The sequence below is a fragment of the Suricata suricatta genome, chromosome 11, assembly GCF_006229205.1.
Source record: "Suricata suricatta isolate VVHF042 chromosome 11, meerkat_22Aug2017_6uvM2_HiC, whole genome shotgun sequence".
Taxonomy (NCBI): Eukaryota; Metazoa; Chordata; class Mammalia; order Carnivora; family Herpestidae; genus Suricata; species Suricata suricatta.
In genome coordinates this window covers 48,922,508-48,947,433 of record NC_043710.1, presented here as the reverse complement: position 1 = coordinate 48,947,433, position 24,926 = coordinate 48,922,508, and the positions used below count along the sequence as shown (strand labels likewise).

The 24,926-nt window shown below is 42.8% G+C and overlaps 1 protein-coding gene across 1 annotated transcript; it reads right to left on the bottom strand.

The window, feature by feature from the left end:
• Positions 1-11,387: 11,387 nt before the first annotated feature.
• OVCH2 (ovochymase 2) lies at positions 11,388-21,065 on the bottom strand. The gene is made up of 9 exons (XM_029914895.1): positions 20,978-21,065; positions 18,506-18,615; positions 16,781-16,872; positions 14,671-14,834; positions 14,208-14,303; positions 13,825-13,976; positions 13,002-13,191; positions 11,884-11,904; positions 11,388-11,534 (listed from the first exon to the last, which is right to left on the bottom strand). Exons 1-9 carry the CDS (start codon positions 21,063-21,065, stop codon positions 11,482-11,484), a joined length of 966 nt encoding a protein of 321 aa, XP_029770755.1. The 3' UTR covers positions 11,388-11,481.
• Between the last annotated feature and the right edge of the window lie 3,861 nt (positions 21,066-24,926).

The window sequence follows — 24,926 nt, the reverse complement described above, 5'->3', positions numbered from 1 at the left end:
TGACATATTGGCAGATCAAAGGAGGAACCACTTCATCACTTCAAAAAATGCTAAAATGAAATACTTCTGCCGATTAAAAAAGTCCTAGGGAGGAACATGATAAAATAAGTGTGTCTCTAATTGACGGCCTCATGTTTAACTAAAATAAACTAGGAGCACCATCTGAAGGGACAGAGCTTTCCTGAGCACTCAGGAGCTCAGGTTGTGCCTGGGGAGGTGGATTGTCCACAATGGTGGTGAATGGGGAAGGGGTTTCAGACTCTCATGGATATTAGAGGTGGTGGCTGATCAACTTAAACCATCAGCTCCCGTGCTCCACTCTCTAGGAGCACTTACATCCTGGTAAAGCAGTGGGCAGCAGTGACTCCCCCGGTGTTCCCAAAGATGGTTCCTGGTGGCAATCTGCAGGCTGACCTGCCTCCTTGCCTCTTACCATCTGGTTGGAAAGGAACCTGGAAGGTCGGGGGAAATGGCTCTGCAAAGACCACTTGGGAAGGGACTAAGAAAATTCATCTTTATTACCCATGGGTTCTCCTCACCATCAAGCCCAGGTTATATTCTCTGAACATCTCTCTCTCTTTTTTTAAATTATAGTTTATTGTCAGGTTGGTTTCCATATAGCACCCAGTGCTCATCCCAACAAGTGCCCTCCTCCATGCCCATCACCCATTTTCCCCTCTCCCCCAGCCCTCATCCACCCTCAGTTTGTTCTTAGTATTTAAGAGTCTCTTGTGGTTTGCCTCCCTTTCTCTCTGTAACTTTTTTTCCCCTCTTCCCCTCCTCCATGGTCCTCTGTTAAGTTTCTCCTGATCCACATATGAGTGAGAACATATGGTATCTGTTCTTCTCCGCCTGACTTATTTCACCTAGCATGACACCCTCAAATTCCACTCACGTTGCTACAAATGACCAGATTTCATTCTTTCTCATTGCCATGTAGTATTCCATTGTATATATAAACTACATTTTCTTTATCCATTCGTCAGTTGATGGACATTTAGTCTCTTTCCATGATTTGGCTATTGTTGACAGTCCTGCTATGAACATTGGGGTACATGTGCCCCTATGCATCAGCATTTCTGTATCCCTTGGGTAAATCCCTAGCAGTGCTATTGCTGGGTCATAGGGGAGTTCTGAACATCTCTCTTGTGCCAGGCACTTTAGTAGACACCTGGGAATGATGAGGAACACTTATTGTATTCTAGAGAGAGAGAGAGAGAGAGAAATAAATACATTACTGAAAGTGGGTGTTTCACCCAAGAGTAAACTATCAAGCTCATCTTGACTTCTCCTGTCACCACCCCCCCCACTTTTTTTGCTCCAACCATCTGGTCTCCAGACACCTGAGACCCCAAATCCAGAACCTGTCTCGTATCCATCTCCTACCGTTAGTTTGAGTCCTCTGTAGTGCTCACCCGGACTCCTCCCCGCCCCCAGGTACTCCCTCCCTAGCCTCTGCATATTCCAAATCTACCACCAGAAAGTGCTCTTTGACCATGTGACTCCTCTGATCAAACCATCCAACGGTTCCCCAAAGGGTGTAGAATAATAGTGACATTATTCTTGTAGGCCCAAATCAAATGCCAGCTTTCTCTTTTCTTTTTTTTCCAAATGCCAGTTTTCTAACTGTCTCATCCAGATGTTCAGTATATTTTGCACTTTTTCTGTACACTTTTTTTTCTTTTCTTGAGAATTTTATTGACATATAACACACACACAGAAAAATACTGAAGTGGCCACTAAAGTACTTTGAATTTTCAAAAAGTATAATTAGAACTCAGATCAGGAAACAGCAGAATGCCACCAGCAGCCAGTCCAGACACTACTCCCTGGAAGGGTAACTGCTATCCTCACATCTAATACCATCTATTAGTTTTGCGTGACTTTTGTTTTATGTAAGTTGAAGGATACAGTATCTTTTTGCATGCCTAGTTTGTATGCATACTTCTCATTATTAAGATGTAAATCACTTGAAGAAAGGTACTGTATCTTGTTCTTTTTTGTACATCCTTCCCCATGCCCTGGGCTCTGGCATGGGGATTTGTACGTAGAAGGCATCAAATGAGAAGTAAGCCCGTGTGACAGGATGTCAACAACTAATGAATTTAAGCGAAGGATAAACAGATGTTCATTGTTTTGTTCTTGTAAAACACCTGTTCGGTAGATTTGCAAAATTTCAAATGAACCTGGAGATATAAAGGAAAAGGGCCCTCAAGTGTGCGTTCAATGACAGAAAAGCAGGAAAGCCTTTTTCACTGAGGTTTTATATCAGGGGCTATTTGTAGAGTATATAGTTTTATTCACCAAATATTTATTTGCAATCTACCGTGTTCTGGGCACTGCACTAGGTGCTGTGGATAAAACGATGAATAAATCTTTACCGCACACTGTAATGAGACTCCTTGGAAAATATTGCACTGGTTTAGGCCGGGTAAGATGGTAAAATAAATATTTGGTGAATAAAACTACATACTCTACAAATAGCCCCTGATATAAAACCTCAGTGAAAAAGGCTTTCCTGCTTTGCTGAGTGCGCCCCCATGGTGGTCAAGAGGAGTCACTGCGGCCACACTTTACGAGGGTTTTCTACCTAAGGTATCTATAGATCCTGTGGTCCAAGAAGCCAGAAAAGACTCAGATTGCTTCTACTCCTTCTCATTAAAAGGAACATATTCTTTCCACACTCTATGTTCTGTGTCAATTACAAAACTAAAAATAAAAAAGGTGCTTGAATTTTCTCTTGACGAACTATCAAAGTGGCAAACCAGAAAAGTTTCTCTACTCCCTCCTCTGCCCGCACCGCTCACCTGGTTTTCCACGTGGACTGGGATGTCGCACATGTGTCACTGGGTGTCACAGTGCAAACAAGGACAGCAGAAAGTCCAGCACTTCTCCATGCTCATTGGCATTAAACATAGTGGTGGACTCACTTTTTTTTTAGTGCACGGATCTTGTGAGTCAGACCCCAGTTTGACACACTATTTAGCCATTCCACGAAATGAATCTACTTAGATGGGAATTTTGCTTCATGTGACTAGAAAGGTTTCAGTGTTGCTTTGAGCAAAGCGGACAATGACACATCCCATATAGCTCTGTGTGATGGCTTTTTTGATGTGCCAACATGGTGTTGCTGTAAAGGTATTTTGCAGATGTAATAAAAGCTCCTGATCAGTGAACTTGAGGTAAAGAAGACCGTCCTGGATAATCCGGGTGGGTCTGATCTAATTAGTCGGAACAGACGTCTGTCTTAAAAACGGAACTGAGGCTTCCCCAAACAAGCGAAGAAATTCTGCCTGTGGAGAATACCATCAGCCCACACCTGTGGAATTCCAGTCCTGTGATCTTTTTTCTTAATTTTTATTTATTTGGAGAGGGAGGGGAAAAGGGAGGGGGAGGGGCAAAGAGAAAGGGAGAGAGAGAATCCCAAGCAGGCTCCGGCCAGGGCAGAGCTCGAGGAAGGCCTCCATCCCACAAAAAGGTAAGATCATGACCTGCACCTAAGTCAGGAGTCAGATGCTTAGCTGACTGAGCCACGCAGGTGCCCCTTGTGATCTTCTCTTTCTCACTGCCTGCCTGATAGATTTAATTGCTTGGTCACTCCCCTACAACCATGTTAGCCAACTCCTGGTTAGTGTGCTTGGTCTGCTGTAACAAAGTATCATAAACGGGCTGGCTTAGAAGAACAGAAACTTATTGTGAGGCTACAAGCCCAAGATCAAGGTGTTAGTGTGGTTGGACGCGGTGGTGATGGTGCCTGTCCCCCCCATCCTGTGGGGTTTGCTGGCGATCACTGGTGTTCATTGGCTTGTAGACCATGCATCACCCCAGTCTCCACCTTCATGTGCATATGACATTCTCCCTGTGGGGGTGTCTCTCTCCACGTCCAAATTTCTCCTTTTATAAGGACAGCAGTCATATTAGTGCATATTAACCCCCATATTAGTGGGTTAAGGCCCATACTCATGACCTCATTTTAACATGATTACCTCACTAAAGACTTTAGCTCCAAATAAGGTCACATTCTCGGGTACTGGAGGTTGGGACTCCAACATATCTTTTTGATATTTTCTGCTGAACCCTGGCTGATATACTCGGTGGGTATCTCTCAGTCACATTGCCCAAAAAAGCTTACCAGAAGCATTGTGATCTTCAGGTAGTACATTCCATGTCCCCAAAAACAATGACTCATCCTCTGATCTGGAGATGTTTAAATCTGAATGTAAGCACATACAACTGCTCAGATCACACACACAGGGCCTGTGTTTGGGACTTACCAGAAAATTATTACTATTAGAATTCTGGAGTGTCTCAGTCAGTTGGACTATGGGTGTTTTAACTGAAAAATGGAGTATTATAGCTATAACCTGGGGTTGCCATAAGGAGCTGCTTGTCTAACAAGGATGAACAACTTGAGAAATTTACAGTTGGCTTTGTAGGATTTGGGCAGAATGTTCATGGGTGTGAGGACTTGGAGGGGAGTTGTATTGTTCATGTGTCTAGGGGCTGAGAGCTGGAGAAGACATTTCACATCCCCGAGCCTCTGTTATACGTTACACACTTGCTCACGGCCAAGGGTACCTGGTCTGATTTAATTCTCACTACCTTCTTACTAGGCATGTATTATTCTCCCATGGTAAGGTGAATAAAATGAGTCTTACATGACTCTCAGATCACGTATCTAGTAAGGATGGGCCATGATTCAGGCATAGAGTTGTTCTCATTCTTCATGGATTCCACATTTGCCAATTCACCCACTTCCTAACATTTATTTGTAACTTAGAACTAATGGTGTTTTCATGATCACTTAAGGACAGGTGCAGAGCAGGGAAAAATTTGAGTCACCTGGTGCACATGTTCCTAGCTGAGGTCTGATGTGGTGACACTCTGCTTTCTTGTTTTAGCTCTTCTACTATAAACAGGTGTCCTTTCCACGGTCCCTTGAGTGCCATGTTTTTTTTTTCCTTTTTTGTGCTTTTTGTTGGTGACTTTGCTGTTCAAAATGGCCCTAAACATTGTGCTGAAGTGCCATCTAGTGTTTGTAAGGGTAAGGAGGCTGTGATGTGCCCTATAGAGAAAACACACGTGATAGTGCTGAGGCACAGGCTGTAGTGGTGCTGGCTATGAGATCGGTGTTAATGAATCAACAATATATACTGAATAACGTGACTTTAAACCGAAATACCCGTGAAGCCAGAGTCTCCCAGGAACCTAACTCCTCAGAGCAGAGGGTCAGTAATCCCTAATTTGGTGTTCATGGTGACTTTACAGAACAGAGATGCTGCAAGTACTGAGAACCAACTGTACCCACGTTGGGTCGTAAAGGCTGCCCTTTCTTACTGCATTCTGAGGATGGGAATCGGGACCCAAGATGTTGATGCCTCTGTCTTCTTACCTGATTCAGGGATGAAAGAGACTGTAGCTTGAAAGCCTCTGAAGGTCACATTTTTATCCGACTGGAAGCTGATGAGCATTACACCAGAGGAGCTCAGCACAGGGGCAGGAGCAACAAAACCACAAAACCTTGGTGGTTAAAGCCCAGCCCAGGCAAGACGAGATCAAGGGCCCAGCAAATAGACATGGCATTGGATAGGAAAAAAATTATCCTTTAGACAATGGTTGAGAAAGAAACTTTTTTGGTGGGTGTCACAATTCATTTTCAGAATAGGAAGAGTCCCATTGGGAATGCCCCTGAGGGAACTGGTTTGAGCCAGTGGACTTATTTCAATGGCACTTTCCCCTTCTGACCCTTAGATCACCGGGGGCCTTCCACACCTTCTGTCCAAATGGCTCTTTGGTCCTCCCTCTGGCTCTTCCTGCCCCTGACCTTGGAGAAGGGGTGGTGGTAGTGACCACTGAGGGAGGGAGGGTAGGAGGGCAGGCAGGGGAATGAAGGAAGCATGAGCCAGATCCTTTTTATTCCCAAGAACGATTCCCCCAAAATGACTGGGTCCAAAGGCAAACCAGGGGAGCCGAGTTTCCAGGGGCACAGACCTATCTCCTCCTGCCTTTCCACGTCCCTGTGCACCACCACGTAGTCAGAAGAACAATCTCCATTCTCTTCTATTTCCAGACTCTGAAAGGAAAGCTGACAAGACTCCTTGTTAATTCCACAGCAAATCAAATGAACAATTGGCCTGAGTTTGAGTAAGCAGAGAAATGTGGAGTGCTCAGCTTGCTCTGGGGTGTGACCATAAGAGGAAAGTGGGCGGGGCATTCATGAGTAGGTTAAATTATTTAGGAAAAGATGCTATCCCACAGACTGCTAAACCCTAGACACTCTAAACTACCAAATAGGGACCGAATGTAAGGCTGCAAATATTTGAGCTCCCTGGCACCCTCCTAGGAAGACCAAAGAAACAGCAAAGAATAATCTGAGCAATTTAATAGCACCAGCCTTCAATTGACTTTGGAGAGCAGAGCAATGGGAAACAGGATTGATGAGGTGGGAATTTAGATTTTAACAATGCAGTTGGTGGGGATTCAGTGGAGCCCAAACACTCCGCAAAAGACACAGGACTGCATGGACGGGACAAAGTGGACCTAAGTGATCACTAATGGTGAATGTAGGCATGGGGAGAAGGAGAGTGTCAGAAATAGGATCCATTCAAACATTTCTAAGCCTTATTATGATACTTTCTGGAGGTAGACCCTTTTCTCCCCGAGTCAAATGGTATGCACAGCATTATGACTGGTAATCCTAACCTCCAAATTCCTGTCTTGGATGGTCCTGCACACTGATGCTGTCACTGACTGCAGGGTGTGAAAGCATCATTTCACTGATGCATGGCACTCAGTACGCATTTATTGAATGCGTATTTTTGAATCACTTCTAGTTCTGGCACGTTCAGATTTTCAACTAAATTTTGTCTTCCTCCTTCCAGAAATCTGCTCATACTTAAACTTTTATCCTCCATCATTCATAACAAATCTTCCCTTAATGCTGCTTCCTCCTGAAATTGCTGTTTTGAATGTTTGGGTTCCAGAAACTTTTAGAAAGAGAAGCTCTATACTTATTTCCTCTGTGTGTGCTTCTCCCACTCATGTTTCAAACCTGGGTGATACTGTTTCTGCTCTGAACATCAGACTTGCTGTTTCAGGTGCCCCCCCACTCCCACCTGCTCTCTATTGTTCAATTGTCAATCGATTATTACCTTTTTGCTGGGAGATGAACTGAGTGCTGAGCAGCTGAGATGCTCAGTCGTCTTTAAACCCTAACTTTCTGTGATAAATCCAAACTATCGGCCACACCTTTTTGTTTGTTTGCTTGATTTGTGTTTTAATTTAAAGGCTCTATTCTCTGGACCATCATAACTCCACACTTCCTCCTGAGTCTTGACTTCCTCTTGCCTCTTAAATGTATGAGAACCTGGGCTGCCTGGGTGGCTCAGTTGGTTAAGCATCTGACTTTGCCTCCAGCCATGAGGCTGCAGTTTGGTTCATGAGTTTGAGCCCTGTGCTGACAGCTTGGAGCCTGGAGCCTGCTTCGGATTCTGTACCTCCCTCTTTCTGTGCTCCTCCCCTGCTCGCACGCTCTCTCTCTCTCTTTTAAAAAAAAATATATAGATAGATAGATAGATCTATATATATAAGAACCTGAAAGTCATGTCCATCCTTACTCCTCCCTCTTTATTTTCTACTCTACTTTCTCTCCTTCATGTCCTCTCTCACTTTCAGTTGTATTTTAAGAGAAGGACTCCTAAATAAACACCTCTTTCCAACCTCATTCTGGCTGCAGTCTTCCCTTTAACTCTCGGGTGGCATCTCTGCAGGTGGCCTACTAGTGTTCAGTGAACTACAAAAGCTACCAATCAAATACTTCACAAACTCCATATCCTGACATTCAAAAACCTCTGAACTCTGAGCTCAGCCTCCCCACGAACCGCTCTTCCCAAAACAGCTCTGACTCTTGACACCAGCCAATCCCTCAGCCTGTTCTACGCTGGCTCCTCTGTGCTTGCTCTGTTCCTCTGCATGGAAGGCTTCATGTTTGGGTCTTATTGACATTGGCTTTTGTCAGCCATTACTTACAAAGTGTTTTGTTAGCAGTTTAATTAATAAGGGAGAAATGCTTGTTTCTAGAAGGAACTAGGACCTGATTAAACAGTTACCAGGTCCAGGTGGAGGCAGCCTTTCAACAGACAGTAAAGCGCACAGCTGCCATCTAGTGGTGGATGTGGGTAGTTACAAGGAAAACGAAACCAAAAAAACCCTCTGCATTCAGGGTGTTTATGTTAGCGATTCTGTGGAGATACCAGAGCAAACTTAAGGGTAACTAGGGTCCGTACCTTTATTAGGTAGTGTTTGGAGGCTTGAAAAACCCAATTACAGTTGGCCATGTTGCTATAGTATTCGGGATAGTGAAGACTCTGTATGAGGCCTTCTTCAAAAAGGACAGTAAAGGAACTGCCTCCTGAATCTGAAACACAAGGGGAAACGTCCTAACAATGGCATCACTCAAGCCGAGCGGAATCTAGCCTCTGTGTGCTCCCACCTGTCTCCCATAAACGGCTCATCAGGGGACCCTCAGGCAGAGCTAATTAGAAGGAAGACGTCTGTGCACTGATTCTCCAGAGCTCCCTCAGCCCTCTCAGCTCACTTGGGTGTGCAAGAAGCACGAGTCAGTGGGGCGAGAGGGCGCCTGCACTGACATCTCACCGGTCTGGTGGCGCCCTCCGTGATGAACCAAGCAGGCGCTGTGGGGGCGCTCCCTGCCCCTCACCTCACTCCTGCGGGGCCTCGACTTCTCTAAAAGTCCTGGGTCGTGCGTGATAAAAGCAAATGGTTTTTACCAGGAAGGTAGTTTGGTTTTAGAGCTTTATAGGTGAGATTGAACCCAGCTGCGTGATCTGTGGCATCAGAGATGAAATTCAGCCGAACGGAATTGGAGCCAACAAGAACTGAGGGAGGGAGGCTTTCTCCGCAGAACTTCCCTGCAACGTAAGAATCAAGAGTCTTTGTTCAGAATCTAGAAAACAGCGTCCATTTAGGGACTCAGGAGAACTGGACTTGAACTGAATTTGTCGGGATACTATAGGATTATCTATACCAGGATTTCTCAACCTCGGTACCTCTGACATTTTTGAACTGGAACATTCTTCGCGTTCAGGCTGTCCTGTGCATTTACGGGATGTTTTGCGGCATCTCTGGCCATATTCATCAGATGCCAATAATACTGTCTCTAGTCATGACAATGAAAAATGCTTGAGACATTGCCAAGGATCTCCGGGGGGGGCAAAATCTCCTATTAAGAACCACAGACATGCTCTGTTTCTGTTTCTAGCCTAAGTAACCTTTGTCTTCTACTCATGGTTATCCATTGGTATTTTCCTTCTTAGCTGGATGATGCAGTCTAGGTCATTTTCATACCGAGGAAGGCAGCATTCTGGCCGCGAGCCCTGCAGTATATCTATATTTTACTTCTGATGGGCCCCAGCCACGGCAGATGAATCTCGGAAGCCTGCTTCCATGGGAGGCAGCGGGAGCCAATGGCACGTTCTGTGGCCTTGTACCCACCACAAGGCTCAGGTCAGTTCCTTCCCACTGTCAGTCCTGAGTCTCAAACTTGCAGACGGGAAGTGTGGCATTTACAGATGTCTCCGTGCCAGACAGACTGCAGCCCGGCCCCACGAAGCCCTCGCAGCACTGGTGTCCATTTGACCGTGTGAACATCCACTCACCGAGAAGTGTGTCTTCTAAGAACGTATCGAGAGGTAGGTGTGGGGACAAGACTCTGCATCCAAGTGGGAAACAGTGAGCAGCACATGCATCTTGTCTGGTGCCTGCAGGGTCCAGACATACCGCCTGCAGGCAGATACGTGAGGAGGGTGTTGTTTTGAGACAGGAAGTGTCCAGTTAATGGGCACAGCCAGACTGGAGGTGGAGGCCGGGGGAGGGATGGCAGGGCGGCTACTCAGTGCTTGCTCTCGTAATACAGGGAGGGGCTTCCTGGAAAGTGCAGCTCTCCCTGAGACCCACGGAGCACATGATCCTGCTCGCTGCAGGAGGCTGGGAAAGAGAGCCACGAGGATCAGGGAAGCAGTGGTGGCTGGCCACCGTAGCCCGCTCCTTCTAGAACCTGTACAGAAGCGCCTGGTTCTTCATTAGGCATGCTTCCTGTCTTGTGACCTCTTTCCCTGCCATGGCTTCTGTGATAACGTACTCTGTTTTGTTCTTTTTAGATCCTGCTTATCCTCAAGATTCCATGATTCCTTCTCCTTCACTGTTCTTTCGCTGACATCGTAACTCGATTCTATAAATACATGTATTTCCTGGTTCTATCCTTAGCTTTTGTCTCTCTCTACAGGAGCCCTCTGACTAGTCTCATCTGTACTCTGAGTTTCAACTATTATTCCACACTCCTGAACCTCACACCTGGTTTTGCAACCATCTCCTAGAAAGCCCCTTAACGTGCTACGGATGGTCTGTAAGAAGCTGCTTCCACTTCTGATTCGATTACTTTTAGGTGCCCTTTGCTTCGTCTCTCATGCTCAGAACTTTGGTACCATCCTTGGTTCCTCCCTGTCCCTCACCACCCAAGTGACTGCCAGGTGCCAGTTCTTCTTGTTTCCATTCCCGTTCTTTCATTCTCTGCCCATTGCCCTACGTCTCCTGAACTAAAATGTAATCTCATAAGTCCACCTTGAATTATTTCCCCTCCATTCTGTCCTCTGTGTGCTGTTCTTATACTGCCAGAATATTGCTCTAATCTATCTAATTAATCAACTTCGTATTAATAAATTCAAACTGTTTTTTGACAGGCACCCACAATATCCACAAACTGCTCTCCATGCATTTTCTAATCTCCCTCACTTCAGCTGCTCGGACTGACGTGCTGGTCTCTTTTACCCCATTTTCCTATCTCCATCTTTTAGCATCCGTCTTTTGACAAAGATGATTCTTTGAGCTGCAATATTTTTCTTTATCTGTATCCCATTTCCACCTGACAATATTCTACTGGTTCTTTGTGGTTTTGTTGTTTGTTTGTTTTTTGTGATTCAGTTTAAAAGGCGTCTTCTGTGTTACAAAGCCTCCTAGCTTTCCCCCCAGTCACTTACTCCTGTACCTCTGAGGGTATTCTTTTTTCCCAAAACGATCTTTGTATGGTATGGTTCCACAGACTCACAGAACCACTGAAGATCTGAGCCAAAGTTGCCTTAGAGACTATCTGATCCAGACTCTTTTCTTTTTTAAAAACATTTTTAATGTTTATTTATTCTTGAGAGAGAGAGAGAGAGAGAGAGAGAGAGAACACACGAACCAGTGGGGGAGGGGCAGGGAGAGAGGGAGACACAGAATCCAAAGCAGGCTCCAGGCTCTGAGCTGTCACCACAGAGCCCTATGCAGGGCTTGAATTCACAAACCATAAGACATGACCTGAGCTGAAGTCGGTCACTTAACCAACTGAGAGCCACCCAAGCATCCACTGACTTTTCTTTATGGACAAGGAAACTGAGGTTCAGAGGTAGGAAGTAGCTTCCCAAGTCACAGAGTGGATTCATTGCAGACTTGGCAGTGTGACACTGAGGGAGAGTTCCCTGTATACATGAGGACACTTTCAGGGTAAGGCATGTAGTTTATTGACCACATCTGCACCCCCTTCCCCCTCCCCTGAGTATTTTATCCAAAGCTAGGATTCAGCAGGTGTTTGCTGAGTTGAGATGCAGCACTCAAGAAGTGAAATGGGAGGGAATCCAGAGCTCCTCCTGGGAGATGGGCTGCCCTGACTGGCAGGGGATAGCTGTGGGTGCCCCAAGTGTGGGTAGCTTTCTACCTAGTGAGTAGAGAGAGCTCTTGCAAAGACTTTCGATTACAAAAGGAACTTCTATTCAGAAATACTAGACACTAATTCCGCTCCTGGTGGAGCAGGCTATAAGAAATACCCACCTCTGGAGCTCTTCTGCTTCCCTGGGAAAGAAAAAGAAACGTGCTCTTCAAGATCTGCGGTATCCTGAACAGTATTTCAACAAGTGAGCATTTCCCTGGCTCAAAAGGGCAGGGATTTTTAAGTCAATATGCAGCTAATGAAAATCTAACCTCTGGAAAGAACAGAAAGGACAATTCAACAAGGCAGGAATCTGGTCTTGGTGTTTCAGTGAAGTTTCACTCTCTATTCAGGGCACTAATTAGGCCATAATTGGCTTGGAGGTTACACAGAGGAAGAGGTTATCTGGTCTACTGCTCTCACTGTTCATGAGAAGGGGCTGGAGATGGAAACAAGTGGCCCACAACCACAAAAGAGTTGCCAGGGCAGCTACCACTTGAGCTGAGGGCTCGGATGCCTGCCACTGGACACTTGATAACAAACCCAAGTCCTTAGCAAATGAATTTTAATTAAGCCCTTTGGGACAGAACAGAAGCCCTATTGAAGCTGGAAGCTGCTGGTTAGAAAACAATTAAGTTGGCTCTGGAGGCAGAATTGAAGTTTCAGTGAACTCACGGGTCAGTCTAGGAGAAGGTGTATGTAGACCCTGGTTTTTTCAGACTCGTGGTACCCAGATCTGTGCACGGCCTTCTCTACCGCAGCATCACTCACACTTTGGGTGGGATCATTCTCTGTCATAGGTGCAGTGTAGGACACTTAGCAACATCCATACCTCCTTCCCACCGGGTGCCAGCGGCACCCCCACATTGTGACCACCAAAAATTGTCTGCAGACATTGTCCTCTGGGGAGCAAAATTTCCCACAGTTGGTAACCTCTATAGCTTGCTAAATCTTGCTAGCACACTTGAGACATGAGTGGTAAAAATCGATCTCTAGCTGTTTGTTTCAGCTAAAGGCAATTTAACAAAGTCTAGGATGAATGGATTCATGTTCCTTTGAATATTTGTATGCTGTACTGCACACCTTATTTTACTCTTGTTTTAAATTTCATAAGTGTCACACTTCTTATGTGCTTCACTAAAAACAGAAGCAAGCCCATCTGCTCAGTGGTCCTGTCTTGCCTAGACTCACTGACGCTTTCTCTGCCCTTCGCTTCTTGACTTTATGTGTGGCTTATTACCAATTTGGAGGTGTTTGTGGATCCAGGGAAGCACTTTTCTAAGATCTGTGAAGATCCCAGGGGACCCTTGGTTCTCCTTCTGCGTGTTGTTTCTCCAGCCTCGGCCACAGCCCAAACCCCAAGAAGTCACACCAGCCAGAGTCCAAGCCCCCTTCTGATTCCGGCACATGAGGGAGCCTCCTGAGTCTCCCTGTAGGGGGAAAAGCCTCCATTACCATCATTGTTGGTGTTTGTGCTCACTCATTCCCCCACATGAAGATGCTAAATTAGGACCAATGACATTTCTTCACTTCTAAGAAGTTCGACTCAGGGGCCCAGGAGAACAGCCCAGCATAATTCACATTAAATCTTCAAATATCAGTAGGGCCTATCAACTCTACCTCTTTCTTCCCCATCCTACCCCTTCCACCCTTTCTTCCATCTCCTATCTCATCCTGCAGACTCGGAAAAGTCTTGCCTGGTGGTAAAACTGATCCCAGATCTTGGTCAGCAGGAGGAATGGAAGGAAGGTGAAGTTCCCATTATCCACAAGCTGAAAACTCCAAAATAGAAAATTCCAGCCATCCTCCAATGTAGAGCCCTACCCTCACTGATGGCACTATCTCTGTTAGTTGGCCTTTTGGAAAAGGCACAAGACCTCCTCTGAATTCACACTCGCCGGTAAAAACAGATGGTAAAAACTGTCACTTTATTTCGATTTGACCTCCCTTGTCACTCCTGACAAGAATCCAGTTTTGCCTACAGCCTTTTTTCAGCCCCTCACCTGATGCCAAAGCTGAGCGAAACCCTGCCAGGGACCTTTCAGCTGGCCACTCCCACCTACCTGACATGCATCCTTCCCTCCATCTGGGACGCCTGTGCAGAGAAACGTCTGCCCGCTGACAGGTTTCTTTAGGGTTAACAAAGCTGTCTCACACTCTTCCTGGGTCAGGATGGGCAGGCTCACATCCTGCAGTACTTGTGAGAGCACGCCATCTAGAAAACAGAGACGAGAGCCCCGCCGGGCGCTCTCACACTGCCTGGCTTGAAGATGCCGCATTCAGATTTTGTCCTTTGGAAAGGCCTGACTTTCTAAGTACAATGGATATTCTCTTTTGAAATGCTTACACAGTTGTTTTTTACAAAGAGATTTAAAAGCTGTATTTTCTAATTACCCACCAGGAAGTTCTGACGTCTGATTAAGAGAAGTGGTGTAGAAGTTCTTACCTTCCGCTGATCGGCCCCAGCCTGCGGTTGTACAAAGCAATCCAGCCTCAAATCGTTCCTTGGGCTCCGGAAGACACATTGGGCCCACAGACTGTCCTGAAGAGGAGAGCAGGGCAGGGTTTGCATCATCCAGGGAGGAGAGGACACCCTCAGCCACTCCCCATCTGGTATGCAGGTGGTTCCCCAGAGACCTGGTGACAGTTGTGCTATTTATGCCTCGCACTTCCAAGAGCCACTTATCTGACAAAGAAAGCCTTTCTCCTGAATCCACATAATCCTATATCTGAAGCTACAAGCAAAAAGACTTTCACACAGGAGACCCTCCACCCCAAATCCCTGTCTTGAAGTGTGTGACCCAGAACTGGACATTTGCAACATAATATACAATGTAAGAAATGTCCTATGGAACAGAGGCTCTAGAGCACATGGCATAGACAATTCAGAGTGAACCTCTAGTGTTTACCAAAATGGAAGGCGCCATCCATCTTCAAAAGAGCAATATCATAGTCCATTGGCTTCTTGATGGAGAAATAGGGGTGTATAATGATGGTTTCAACGGTGAGAGTTTGCTCCCCTGGCTCTATATGGCTCAAGTCATACTCTCCAGCAGTCACATTCAAAATATTTCTTTGAAGAAGAAGTAATAAAATGGGTGAATTTCATTTAGCCTCTGAGTATACTTGCAGTGGTTGACAATCTGGCCTCTTTGAAATGACATGGAGGTGTGACATGAGCATGAGGATGATGAACAGAGAAAATGAGAATGATTCCATCCCTGCTAGTAAAGATGCAAAAGCTCCCAATTTAAGTGGGGGACTAGTAAAAAATAGCCTCAAATGGGGCCAATAATGTGATAAATTGAATACTTAGCAATGTTATTCATCAAATGTCTAAAAATACATTTATATTGTAACTCGGGGCGGCGGGGGGGGGGGGGGGTTCTGAAGCCACAGTGGACTTTATCCAGCCACCCTAACTAGCTGGCATGGCCTCAAGATCAGTGATATTCTTTGAGAATGATTTGTGATTCCCCCTGTGTGTGCTGTTTTAATATCAGAGATCTAATGTTCTATGCACATTGTGAAAGACATAAGAGCACCAAAACTCAGATATCTCAGAGAGTATCCACGGTTAAGACTTTGGGACTGATGAAAACAATGGGAAGTGAGGATCTTCTCCTTACCTTTATGTTTGTAATTTAGAGACATGGTGTGAGGTGGGAAAGACCATCCTATTTCCATTCTTCCTGTAGCAAAGTTATCTAAAAGGAACTCCGTAGGATGCATTGAGTTGCATTAAGGACTTTGGGCTTACAGTCTTTGGGCACCCTTCATTCCAAGAAGTGATGCTTTTTTATAGAGCCAAAAAGGGCATAATTTTCTTTTGATATGTTCCTCCCAGCTTTGGGCTACATTGGGGACATGCTTGACCTAATAATACACAGCATCTCTAGCCTCCTCACCTGCCACACTGCAGTGAAATTATCAGTTAGCTCTTCTTTAGACTATCAACTCTTTGGGAGCAGGAACTACATCTTACCTGTGTATCTTGGTACCCACCAAAGTGTCTAGTGCCAAGTAAATGTCCAAGGGGTGTTTGCTGACTTAAAATGAAAGAGGGCAAATATGGGACATGATCTTGATTGCAGCCCAGTGACTACTAAGAAACTAATAACAATAGAACATTTAAAGCACACAGGAAGGTGGATAAAAGATGGAAGTTGTTAGATTGGAGCTCAGAGAGGCATGACCAGTAGGAAAGCAGACATGAGAAACTTCTTTACATTTTACTGGCCTCCCTTTGTTTTCTTCTATCATTTTTTAAAAATCTTTTAATGCTGTAAGTTTATTTCAAAGGGAAAAAAAATAGAACAAAAATGACCTTTGCGTTTTGGGGAGGAGAACTGTTTTTACCATTTTGGAAAAGGAAGAAGAGCAGTTGGATCAAGAAGTGAATTGCTAGAGCATAAAGCTGGATTCCCACATCTGCAGTGAGCTCACAACTAAACATGGACTGTCAGGGCTGGGGCCAGTGGGGCATGGCTTTCTATTACTAATGTGTAGTGTCAGCTCCTTCACATGGACAAAATCACAAATCCCCCCAAAATAGGATCAGTTTGAACAGACATTTCTTATAAAAGCAAATATTTTTCAGAGTACATATTTCATATGTAGACTTTGTTGTATGAAACTAAGTCAAAATTAGAAGCCCTGGATTCTTGTACCAATATTTAAGATACGTAATGAACCAGATTATTTTTTTCACTGAAATTTAGGAGAGAATTTTTCACACATATATCTCTGTGATACTTTGGTTTTGCTTGGATGTGATTCTTTAATTACTTGCAGTCATAGTTAAGTAAATAAAGTTTTCTACTCCTGCAAAGAAAGTATGTTTTCTACCAGTTAAGTACCCTCTGACAATGTCACTGAGCCCTTTTTGTGTTATGAATTTAGGAAGTTCCCATGCTTAGCATACATCCCACATTTCCATCTTTTAATAGAGTTCTTCTGCGGATTCCAAGGGAGAAGGTGGATAACCCGGCACTCAACCATGAACTAGGCCTTCCCTACCTGTTTGCAACACAGTGAGCCGCCGTTATCACCCACTGTGCAGAGATGATGGTTCCACCACAGATGTGCTTCTGTCTTCGCTTCAGAGACACCTGGATTACAAAGAGCTTAAGTGGGAGCAAGCCAATGCCCTCTGACTCCCCATCAAACCTGGAGACTGAGCATATTCTGAAACATAGACCCAGATGTCTTATGTACAAATATTAGAAGTTGTGGAGCGTGAAGGAGTAAAACCCATCGCATTACAGCTCAGACGGGCAGTGTTGGAACCAGAGCATTTCCAACCCTGGTTTGTAGAAGAAGTTAATTTGAGATGGTTGGCTATAAGTACTTAGTAGAGTTGACAGTAAAAATTGTTGGTATTTATTTATTTATTTATTTATTTATTTATTTATTTATTTTCATACTACTATTGGCCCAGACCATTACTCTAACAATGTGAACAGTGTCTATGAATAGAGAGGAAGAAAGAAAAGTATAAGATATGGCAGAGTCCCGATGAAGAAGTTTGGGAGCGAAACAAGGTGAGGGCTAAGGCAGTCTTTCAGCACATGCTTCAATTCCTCCAAGCCTCTTTGAGAACAGTCTGTATCTACAATTCCCTCATGCTTTAACTATTTGACCTATACCACTGCTTCAAGCCTATTTTTTAACCTGCCTCTACAAATTCTATCTTTGGTTTATCCTGTTCATTATATTTGATTTGACTCTAAAATGACTTATAGTATATGCTGTTAATTCCATTGTCAGAATTAGAAAAAAGCAATTTATTATAACTGTCTTTTTGACCAAAACTTATTCAATAAACTATTGAAAAAGTTTTAATACAGAGAAGAATAGTAAGTAAAAGGAAGTAAAACCATTAACTATGACTTGAATATGAACTTCTGAATTGATTCGTCAACCTATTGACCAAATAAGCAACTGATTAAATCAACTCTTCAACCAAGTAATTAATTCATCAGTTAACCAAACATCAATGACTCAGCCATTCAGTCAACCTACTGGACACAAATTCAATCAACCACTCATTACTAAGTAGCCACTTCCCAAAAATTGATGTTACTGACTTAAACAAGTAAAAGCAAGGAGCTATTACTCACAAAACTAAGAGGCAAGAATTCATCATGGCTCTCAGGGTAAAGAAAGCTGGGAGAATGTCAAAAACAATAAATGTGCACACCATAGGCTAGAGACAGAAGCATTTCTATGGTATAGGAAGACCAGGAAATTAGATTCAGAGAGAATTCTTAGGTTATCAGCTTCTAAGGGGACAATATTCTTGACTATTCCCTAAGATGTCATATGGTATAGGTACAAATCTCCAAACAGAAAGTAGACTTATGGATACGACACCTTTGACTTTCCTGGTCATCTTTAACTATAACAATATAATTATTGACTAAGAGAATTTTTTATTGTAAATTCAAGAGGGGTTTTTTTAGCTTATTTAAGTGCAATTTTTGTCTTATGGGCTGAAAGTTTGGGATGGCATTTCCAATTTTTGGAGCAAGCCAATAATGCATATAATTATTCTAAGCACACGTTTTCTGGAACTCAATGGATGGTCATCTTGTGGGACTTGGATCCTGGCCTTCACTCACGAGTTATCTGGTGATGAGGTAGGCAGAATGGAGTGCACTGAAAAGTAGCATGTGTTTCTGGGAGATCCAGTCCTGAGACAGCTCATAGTCTACCTGCCAGAGAATGTTCCCTGAGACTCACCTGCCAGGGGTAGGAACCCTTTTCCACTTGGCTTCCTCCAACAATGCGACTGAAAATGTTAAGGAAATTCCAAGGCTGTGCCTTCACCAAACTCTGCCCACAAGTGGGAGCTGGGAAAGAGAGAAGACAAAAATTCAGTGATCAGATAGCTCTTGGAACTGAGGGATACAGGAAGATTTTCTGAGCAAGAAACCATAGGACGTTGAGTATGTAGAAAAATTACAAAATGACTTTATGTTAATTGTGGAATTTGCTATGATTTACAGTACATGGGATGATTCAGCTTTTGTCACATAGAATGGACATATCATGAAGCACCTATTTTTTTTTTAATATGAAGGTGAAGGGACTCAGAGGTAGATCTCCCCTGGTTAGCAGGAGTGTACCCCCTTGATTTTGAGCAATCTGGACTCTTAGAGGTTACTTACAGCATTCTGTACTTCTTTAACATTTATCACATATGAACATGGTTAATTTTATGTCCTTCAAGCCAGCGAGGCTGTGGTATTCTCAGATAGGAACATAACCTTAGAAATATCTAAATTTGAGGGCACCTAGGTGGCTCAGTGGGTTAAGCATTCAACTTCAGCTCAGGTGATGATCTCAGAGTTCATGGATTCGAGCCCCGTATCGGGCTCTGGGCTGACAGCTCAGAGTCTGGAGTCTGCTTCTGATTCTGTGTCTCCCTCTTTCTCTGCGCCTCTGCTACCTGTGCTCAGTCTCTGTCTCTCAAAAATAAATAAACATTAAAAAAAATTTTTTTAAGATAACCATTGTGCTAAAAAAAATATCTAAATTCAAAATATCTAGAACAGTTCATAATGTATAGAAGTTGCTTAGTTAAGTAGTGAAGTGTATTCTGCCTTGGGTTGTAATTGTATGTACATCTTCTCTGCTCTACCCAGGAGACTGAGTAGAGACCATGGTCTATGCTACCTGGCACACTGTCAGCTATTGGATTTAAATCTTTATGAAAGTAGAAAGTGGCAGGTTGTTCAAGAAGAATGGAGTGGAGAGAAGACGTGTCCTGATTCACACCCCGGAGTGGGGTTAGGCTACAAGGGTTGCCAGGTAGTGGCAAAAAGAACTCTTTCCTTTTTGTGGAGAAAGACTTAATCCCTGAAAAAGTTGCATTTACTTATTTAACCTCAATGTTGTTTTTTGGGGTTTTTTTTTTGACTCTCAGCAGATGAGCTAGATTTAAAATGTTTAGGACTGCCTGGTAATTCAAAGATGGCGCACCTTCTGTCTTCTTCTGCAGGTCATTCTTTCCCATGCGTTTTCAAGGAGAGCCTAGAAAGCCCTGCCTGATAATCCCCCCTGCTTCTTCACCTGCTTCTTCACCCGCTTCTTCACCCGCTTCTTCACCCGGCTGAACCTCTAATCCTTACTCCTCAGTTTAGGCGTCACCTCAACTGAGTCTTCCTTGATTTCCTCAGGCTGTGGTAAGTGTCTCTCCTGTATCATGTAGTATACATTTCTCCCGACTTTTATAGATTTTGCCATTCAGTATTATGATAATGAGTTGTCTCATTGAACTATAAACTACTTGAGGGAAAAAAACATATGTTCTATTCATCTTTGTATTTCCAAGTTTTTGCACAATTCCTAGCATACCATACACACTTAGGAAAGTGGAATGGATGAACAAATGTTTTTTCTTGAGAGCATATTCTCGAGAGCATAGCTATTTAGATTAATATGGTAAAATATACAAAGGTCTTTCAAATAATTTCTCATTTAATCCCCATTCAGTGCCTATGAATCAAGCACTATTGCCCCTGCATTGCAGATGAAAAAGTGAAGAATCAAAGAAAGGCACAGCTAATTAACAGCAAAGGATGGATGCAACACTAAGCCTTTTTGATTCTGAACCCAATGCAGGCATGACATTGAATCAAAAATTTATTTTCTGTTTCAGTTGAATGGATCATAAATAAATTAGACACAAAGGTTACCATTTCCTAAATTCACTGAAGCAAAGACAGAAAACAGAATGATTCTTGGGGCTGGCACAACTCTGACTATGAAGAAGCCTGCCAAGAACTATCACCTTATGTTACTTGAAGGAAAAAAAAGACCATTCATAATGCGCCACAGTAAATAGACTTCATATTTCCCAGTAAGATAACTTTCCAAAAGATTACAAGTGCTTCCCAAAAGATGCTGATTTCCAAAATTTGCTCCATGAAAAAAAATGGTATTGTGAAATGTGTCCAAATAAGTGAACGATCCCAGTTTTCTCTCCAGATAAATGCATCTTGTTCAAGTTGTATCCCATGAATGTTTTATGCAGTTTCATATGCTGATTACAGGACAGAGACCCAAAATAATTACATTAAAAACAATTAGATCTCCAAAATTTATATGCTTCTATTTTCCCAAGGGAATATTGAGTTGGAGTTGTGATGTCCATTGCCAGCAAAAGTTATTCCTTCAGACAAAGGCAGTTACAGTTTGTTTGGAGCTTACCTTTGGGGAGAGAAAGCGTTCCAGATTTACCTCCTTCCAAACAGAGCATTCCAAGTAGTAAAATGAGCCTATTCTTGCTCAGAGGCATTTTGAGACTCAGAGTTTTTCCTTGAAAATTTAGAGACTAAAGAGTCCCAAATAGAAAGCCTGTGAGACCAGCAAGAATCCAGTTTAAAAGAAAGTTATTTATTAACTAAGATTTGAGTCACTCAACCATGTCATTACAATGTTTCCAAATGTGGTTTCTTGCAAAGATCTTTGCAAGATGTGGGGAGTTGACCACAAAAGCATAGTCTTGATCCAGCAATGTTACATGTCCCATTATACCCACATCAGTATGTTGCTGCCCCCGGAGTATATTGGCTAGCCAAAGTGGTTGGTGTCTAAGGTTTCATATGCAAACATCACTTACTCCTTAGTATATAGGTTACCGCTTTCTACAAGAGGACTGAATATCAAAGCTGCCCTTATTTGCAAGGTTATACTACATGCTTGCAAACAACCCATCAGAATACCCTAATATATTTTTTCTCTTATTTTCCAATTGTAAATGGGTGGTTATAGTCACGTGTTAGAGAAGGAGAGGGGAGGAGAGGAAAGATAATTTGATGACACACTCAGGAAGGAAGTCAAGCTACCAGACAGTCACTTAGTATACTGTCCACTGGGGCATTTGTGAATCTATATGTGCTCACCATGCTTTATATTTGTAGAAGGCAAACACTAAATCTCCTTCACTTCTACACCTGGTAGACGATGTGGCACAGGGAGGTGGCTCTGCTTCTACACAAGTCTTCCTCTTCCTTGGCTGAATTCTTGGCACATGGTCAGTTTGGGAGAAACACTTGTGGATTGGCCAGAGCCATCTATGAGATTTTTCTGTCAGCTTTTACAAATTAACTTCCCCAAAGAGCAAATGTCAAATCAGAAGCCTTGACCATCCTTGGACAACGTTTGCCCTTATACAACACAATTCTATAAAAATACATCACACGCAAATAATATAAAGGCAAAACAAAAAGAAAGGACGCTCAAACCCCCAGTTGAGACATTTCCACACATACTTTAATCCTGATGCTAGAAAATTTTGGCTGTTGGTATGGGGATTGGTATCAAAAATAAGAGGTAGTCAATCGAAGTCTAAACTATAATAAATATCTCCATTTTTTTTTGACAACAAGTGATCTTGCAGGTCCTGTTATATTTTGTCAATCACTTTCCAGACCAACTTGACTAGGAATATGGCCTTCCTGACTTTGAATTACTGTATTTTGTCTCTTTCTTGCATGCTACTAATGTAAAAAATTACAGGAACACTTAGCATGTGCCTGGGGTGTGCCAGCACTGACAGACTGCAAGTAGGCATGGAGTCTCCTTTAAACCACCTTGAGCTTTCAACCTGCTGCCAATTTCTAGTGTCACAGAATAAAGAAATTGACTCTAAAATGAAAAATGATGAGATTTCCCTTGTCACGTCAGAGCGGGGCATTTTTGTTGACCGCCACACAGAAATGTGATGGGATCTTGCATACCGCTCCAGTTCAGGAGAAGACATTTCCTTTAGGCTCTTGTATCAGCACATATCATAATTATCAGTATTATCAACACAGCCTTTCCCAGCATGAAACTGGTCGTTAAATTTGGTAATCTAATCTCTTGAAAGTGTCAACTGTGATCCCATGCTGTTAAAATTTTTAGGAGATTGTATCAGGTTCTGGAAAACTACATTTCCATAAGGCCAGGTTCCCAAGCCTCCCAGAGTTCCAGGGATTAGAATAAGTGTACATTGCAGCTGCTTGCAGAAAGGGATATATTGAAGTAGTGTTGCTTGGCATGGCAGGATAATGTCAGTTTTTCACCCACGAAATTGTTAAATCTTTTGGAGGTAAAAAAAAAATGATCTCTCTTGGGAATTTTAGATCAAAATCTATACCAAATATGTGTTTGGGGTTCAAAATACTGTGTTTATAGTGTCAGTAGACTGTCTTATACTGTCTTCCTCATCTGTAAACATTCGAGCTGAGAAAATAGCATCACAATTTATCCCGAGCCAGTGATACAGAAGCAAGTGGCAGAAATACAGAACAAAACTTATTCGGGAGGACATACTCTCGACCCAGGCTAGACAAGAGTAATACAGAGCCCCACTAAAGAAAGATGTGTTCAAAATTTGAAAGTATAAAAGAACAAACCCAAATACAAACAGTAAAAAACAAGGTTATGCCTGCAGACTCATCAAAGAACGGATTTAGACCATCAGGTGATATAATGAGCTGGTAGAACTTGTAACATATTGGTTAATATTTTAGAAGAAATAAAAGACTAAGAAACCTCAGATGGGTTTTTGTTTTAGAAAAGACCACAACAACTTGAAAAAATAAAAAACAGAGATAGTCTAAAAATAAAAAATATACTCAGAAAAGATAGGATAGACAGTAGATTATATATAACTAAAGAGAGAATTAATGAACTGGAAGATGGATTTTAGGAATTACTCAGAATATCACATAAATATATATGCAAAAAATGCAACAAAATGAAAAATGCAATTTAGTGTTATCTATCAGAATTTAAATTGTGCAAAGCTTTTGTCCCAGTAATTTCACTTCTTAGATCGTATCCAGGAGAACTACTGGTGTATAAGCACAATGCAACATCAGCAGGGTATAGCTAAATAAATACTGATTAAGTACTTAGAATACTATGAATCATTACAAAAAATGAAGATTAATACATGCCCACAAAGAATTATCTAAAAAATTTTTTTGAGTAAAAGAAAGCAATTTCAGAGCCATACAAGCAGTAATATCACTCATGAAAAACCATAAGGAAATCAGGAACAAGGAAGAGATTCTTGGTTGTTCAAAGGGAGGATTGGGATAGAGAAAAATATGGGGCAGGAAAAGGAAGAAGCACCTTCAATGATCTCATCTCTGTCACTTAAGGAGTCCGAGATTTGGTGGGGGCAACTACATAATAAGTGGGGAATGCCGATGCTCAGTTACATCATGGGTCAGTTTCACATGGAGTAAAGCATTGTGGCTCTTCTGCAACTCCCTGAGGTGTGGCTAACTGTGAGCCACAGGATAGTGTTTAAGAAAATAGCTCTGGGCACCTCATCATGGCTGCTGCTTAGAAATATCACAGACGACCAAAGGGAAACCTACGTGAATTGTATTGGTCCAAATCAAGTTTCAAAACAAATTTGATATTTGCCATTGTAATACCTATATACAAATAATGAGAAGACTTAATGAAGCCCCTGAGACTTCATGAGTGCCTCAGCCAGAATGATGGGGTAGGCGTACATAAACGCCCCTAATTTTCTCAGCCTCCCTGGATTTTCTCCCATTGGATTCTCAGTAGAACATTGACAAACCTGTGCCTATCTGATGCTGAGGTAAAGGTTTTATATTCTAAATGGCCCTAAATCCTGCATAAATAAACCCTGTCATACAGAGATGATTCCTTAAAGTTTGTCTCTATCATAATATTTGACCAGCAGGTAACATTCATTCTTTGTTATTCATTTATTAATGTTCACGCATTTGTAGTAGGAGCTACTAGTTGTTTATTTGAAGTAGATTCTTAGTTATGAATTTCTTGTTTACGGTTATCTATTGCTGGGTGCATTAACATACACACCATCTCACTTAACAGGGCAACGCTGTGAGGCAAATATTATTATCTTAATTTTTAAAATAAGGATATAGAGGTGCGCCTGGGTGGCTCAGTCGGTTAAGCATCCAGCTTCAGCTCAGGTCATGATCTCATGGTTTGTGAGTTCGAGCCCCACGTGGTTCTCTGTGCTGACAGCTCAGAGCCTGGAGCTGCTTTGGATTCTGTATCTCCCTCTCTCTCTGACCCTCCTCTGCTTGTGCTGTGTCTCAAAAATAAATTAAAAAACTTTTTTTTATTTAAAAGAAAAAGGATATAGACTCTCAGAAGG

Excerpts from the sequence above, each read along its gene's own strand:
- OVCH2 (XM_029914895.1), bottom strand. The coding sequence starts at position 21,065 with ATGCCTCTGAGCAAGAATAGGCTCATTTTACTACTTGGAATGCTCTGT. Across the intron at positions 14,835-16,780 it reads GCTCACTGTGTTGCAAACAG|AAATATTTTGAATGTGACTG; the intron begins GTAGGGAAGGCC and ends TCTTCTTCAAAG. Across the intron at positions 13,977-14,207 it reads CTGGGGCCGATCAGCGGAAG|ATGGCGTGCTCTCACAAGTA; the intron begins GTAAGAACTTCT and ends TCTGTTTTCTAG.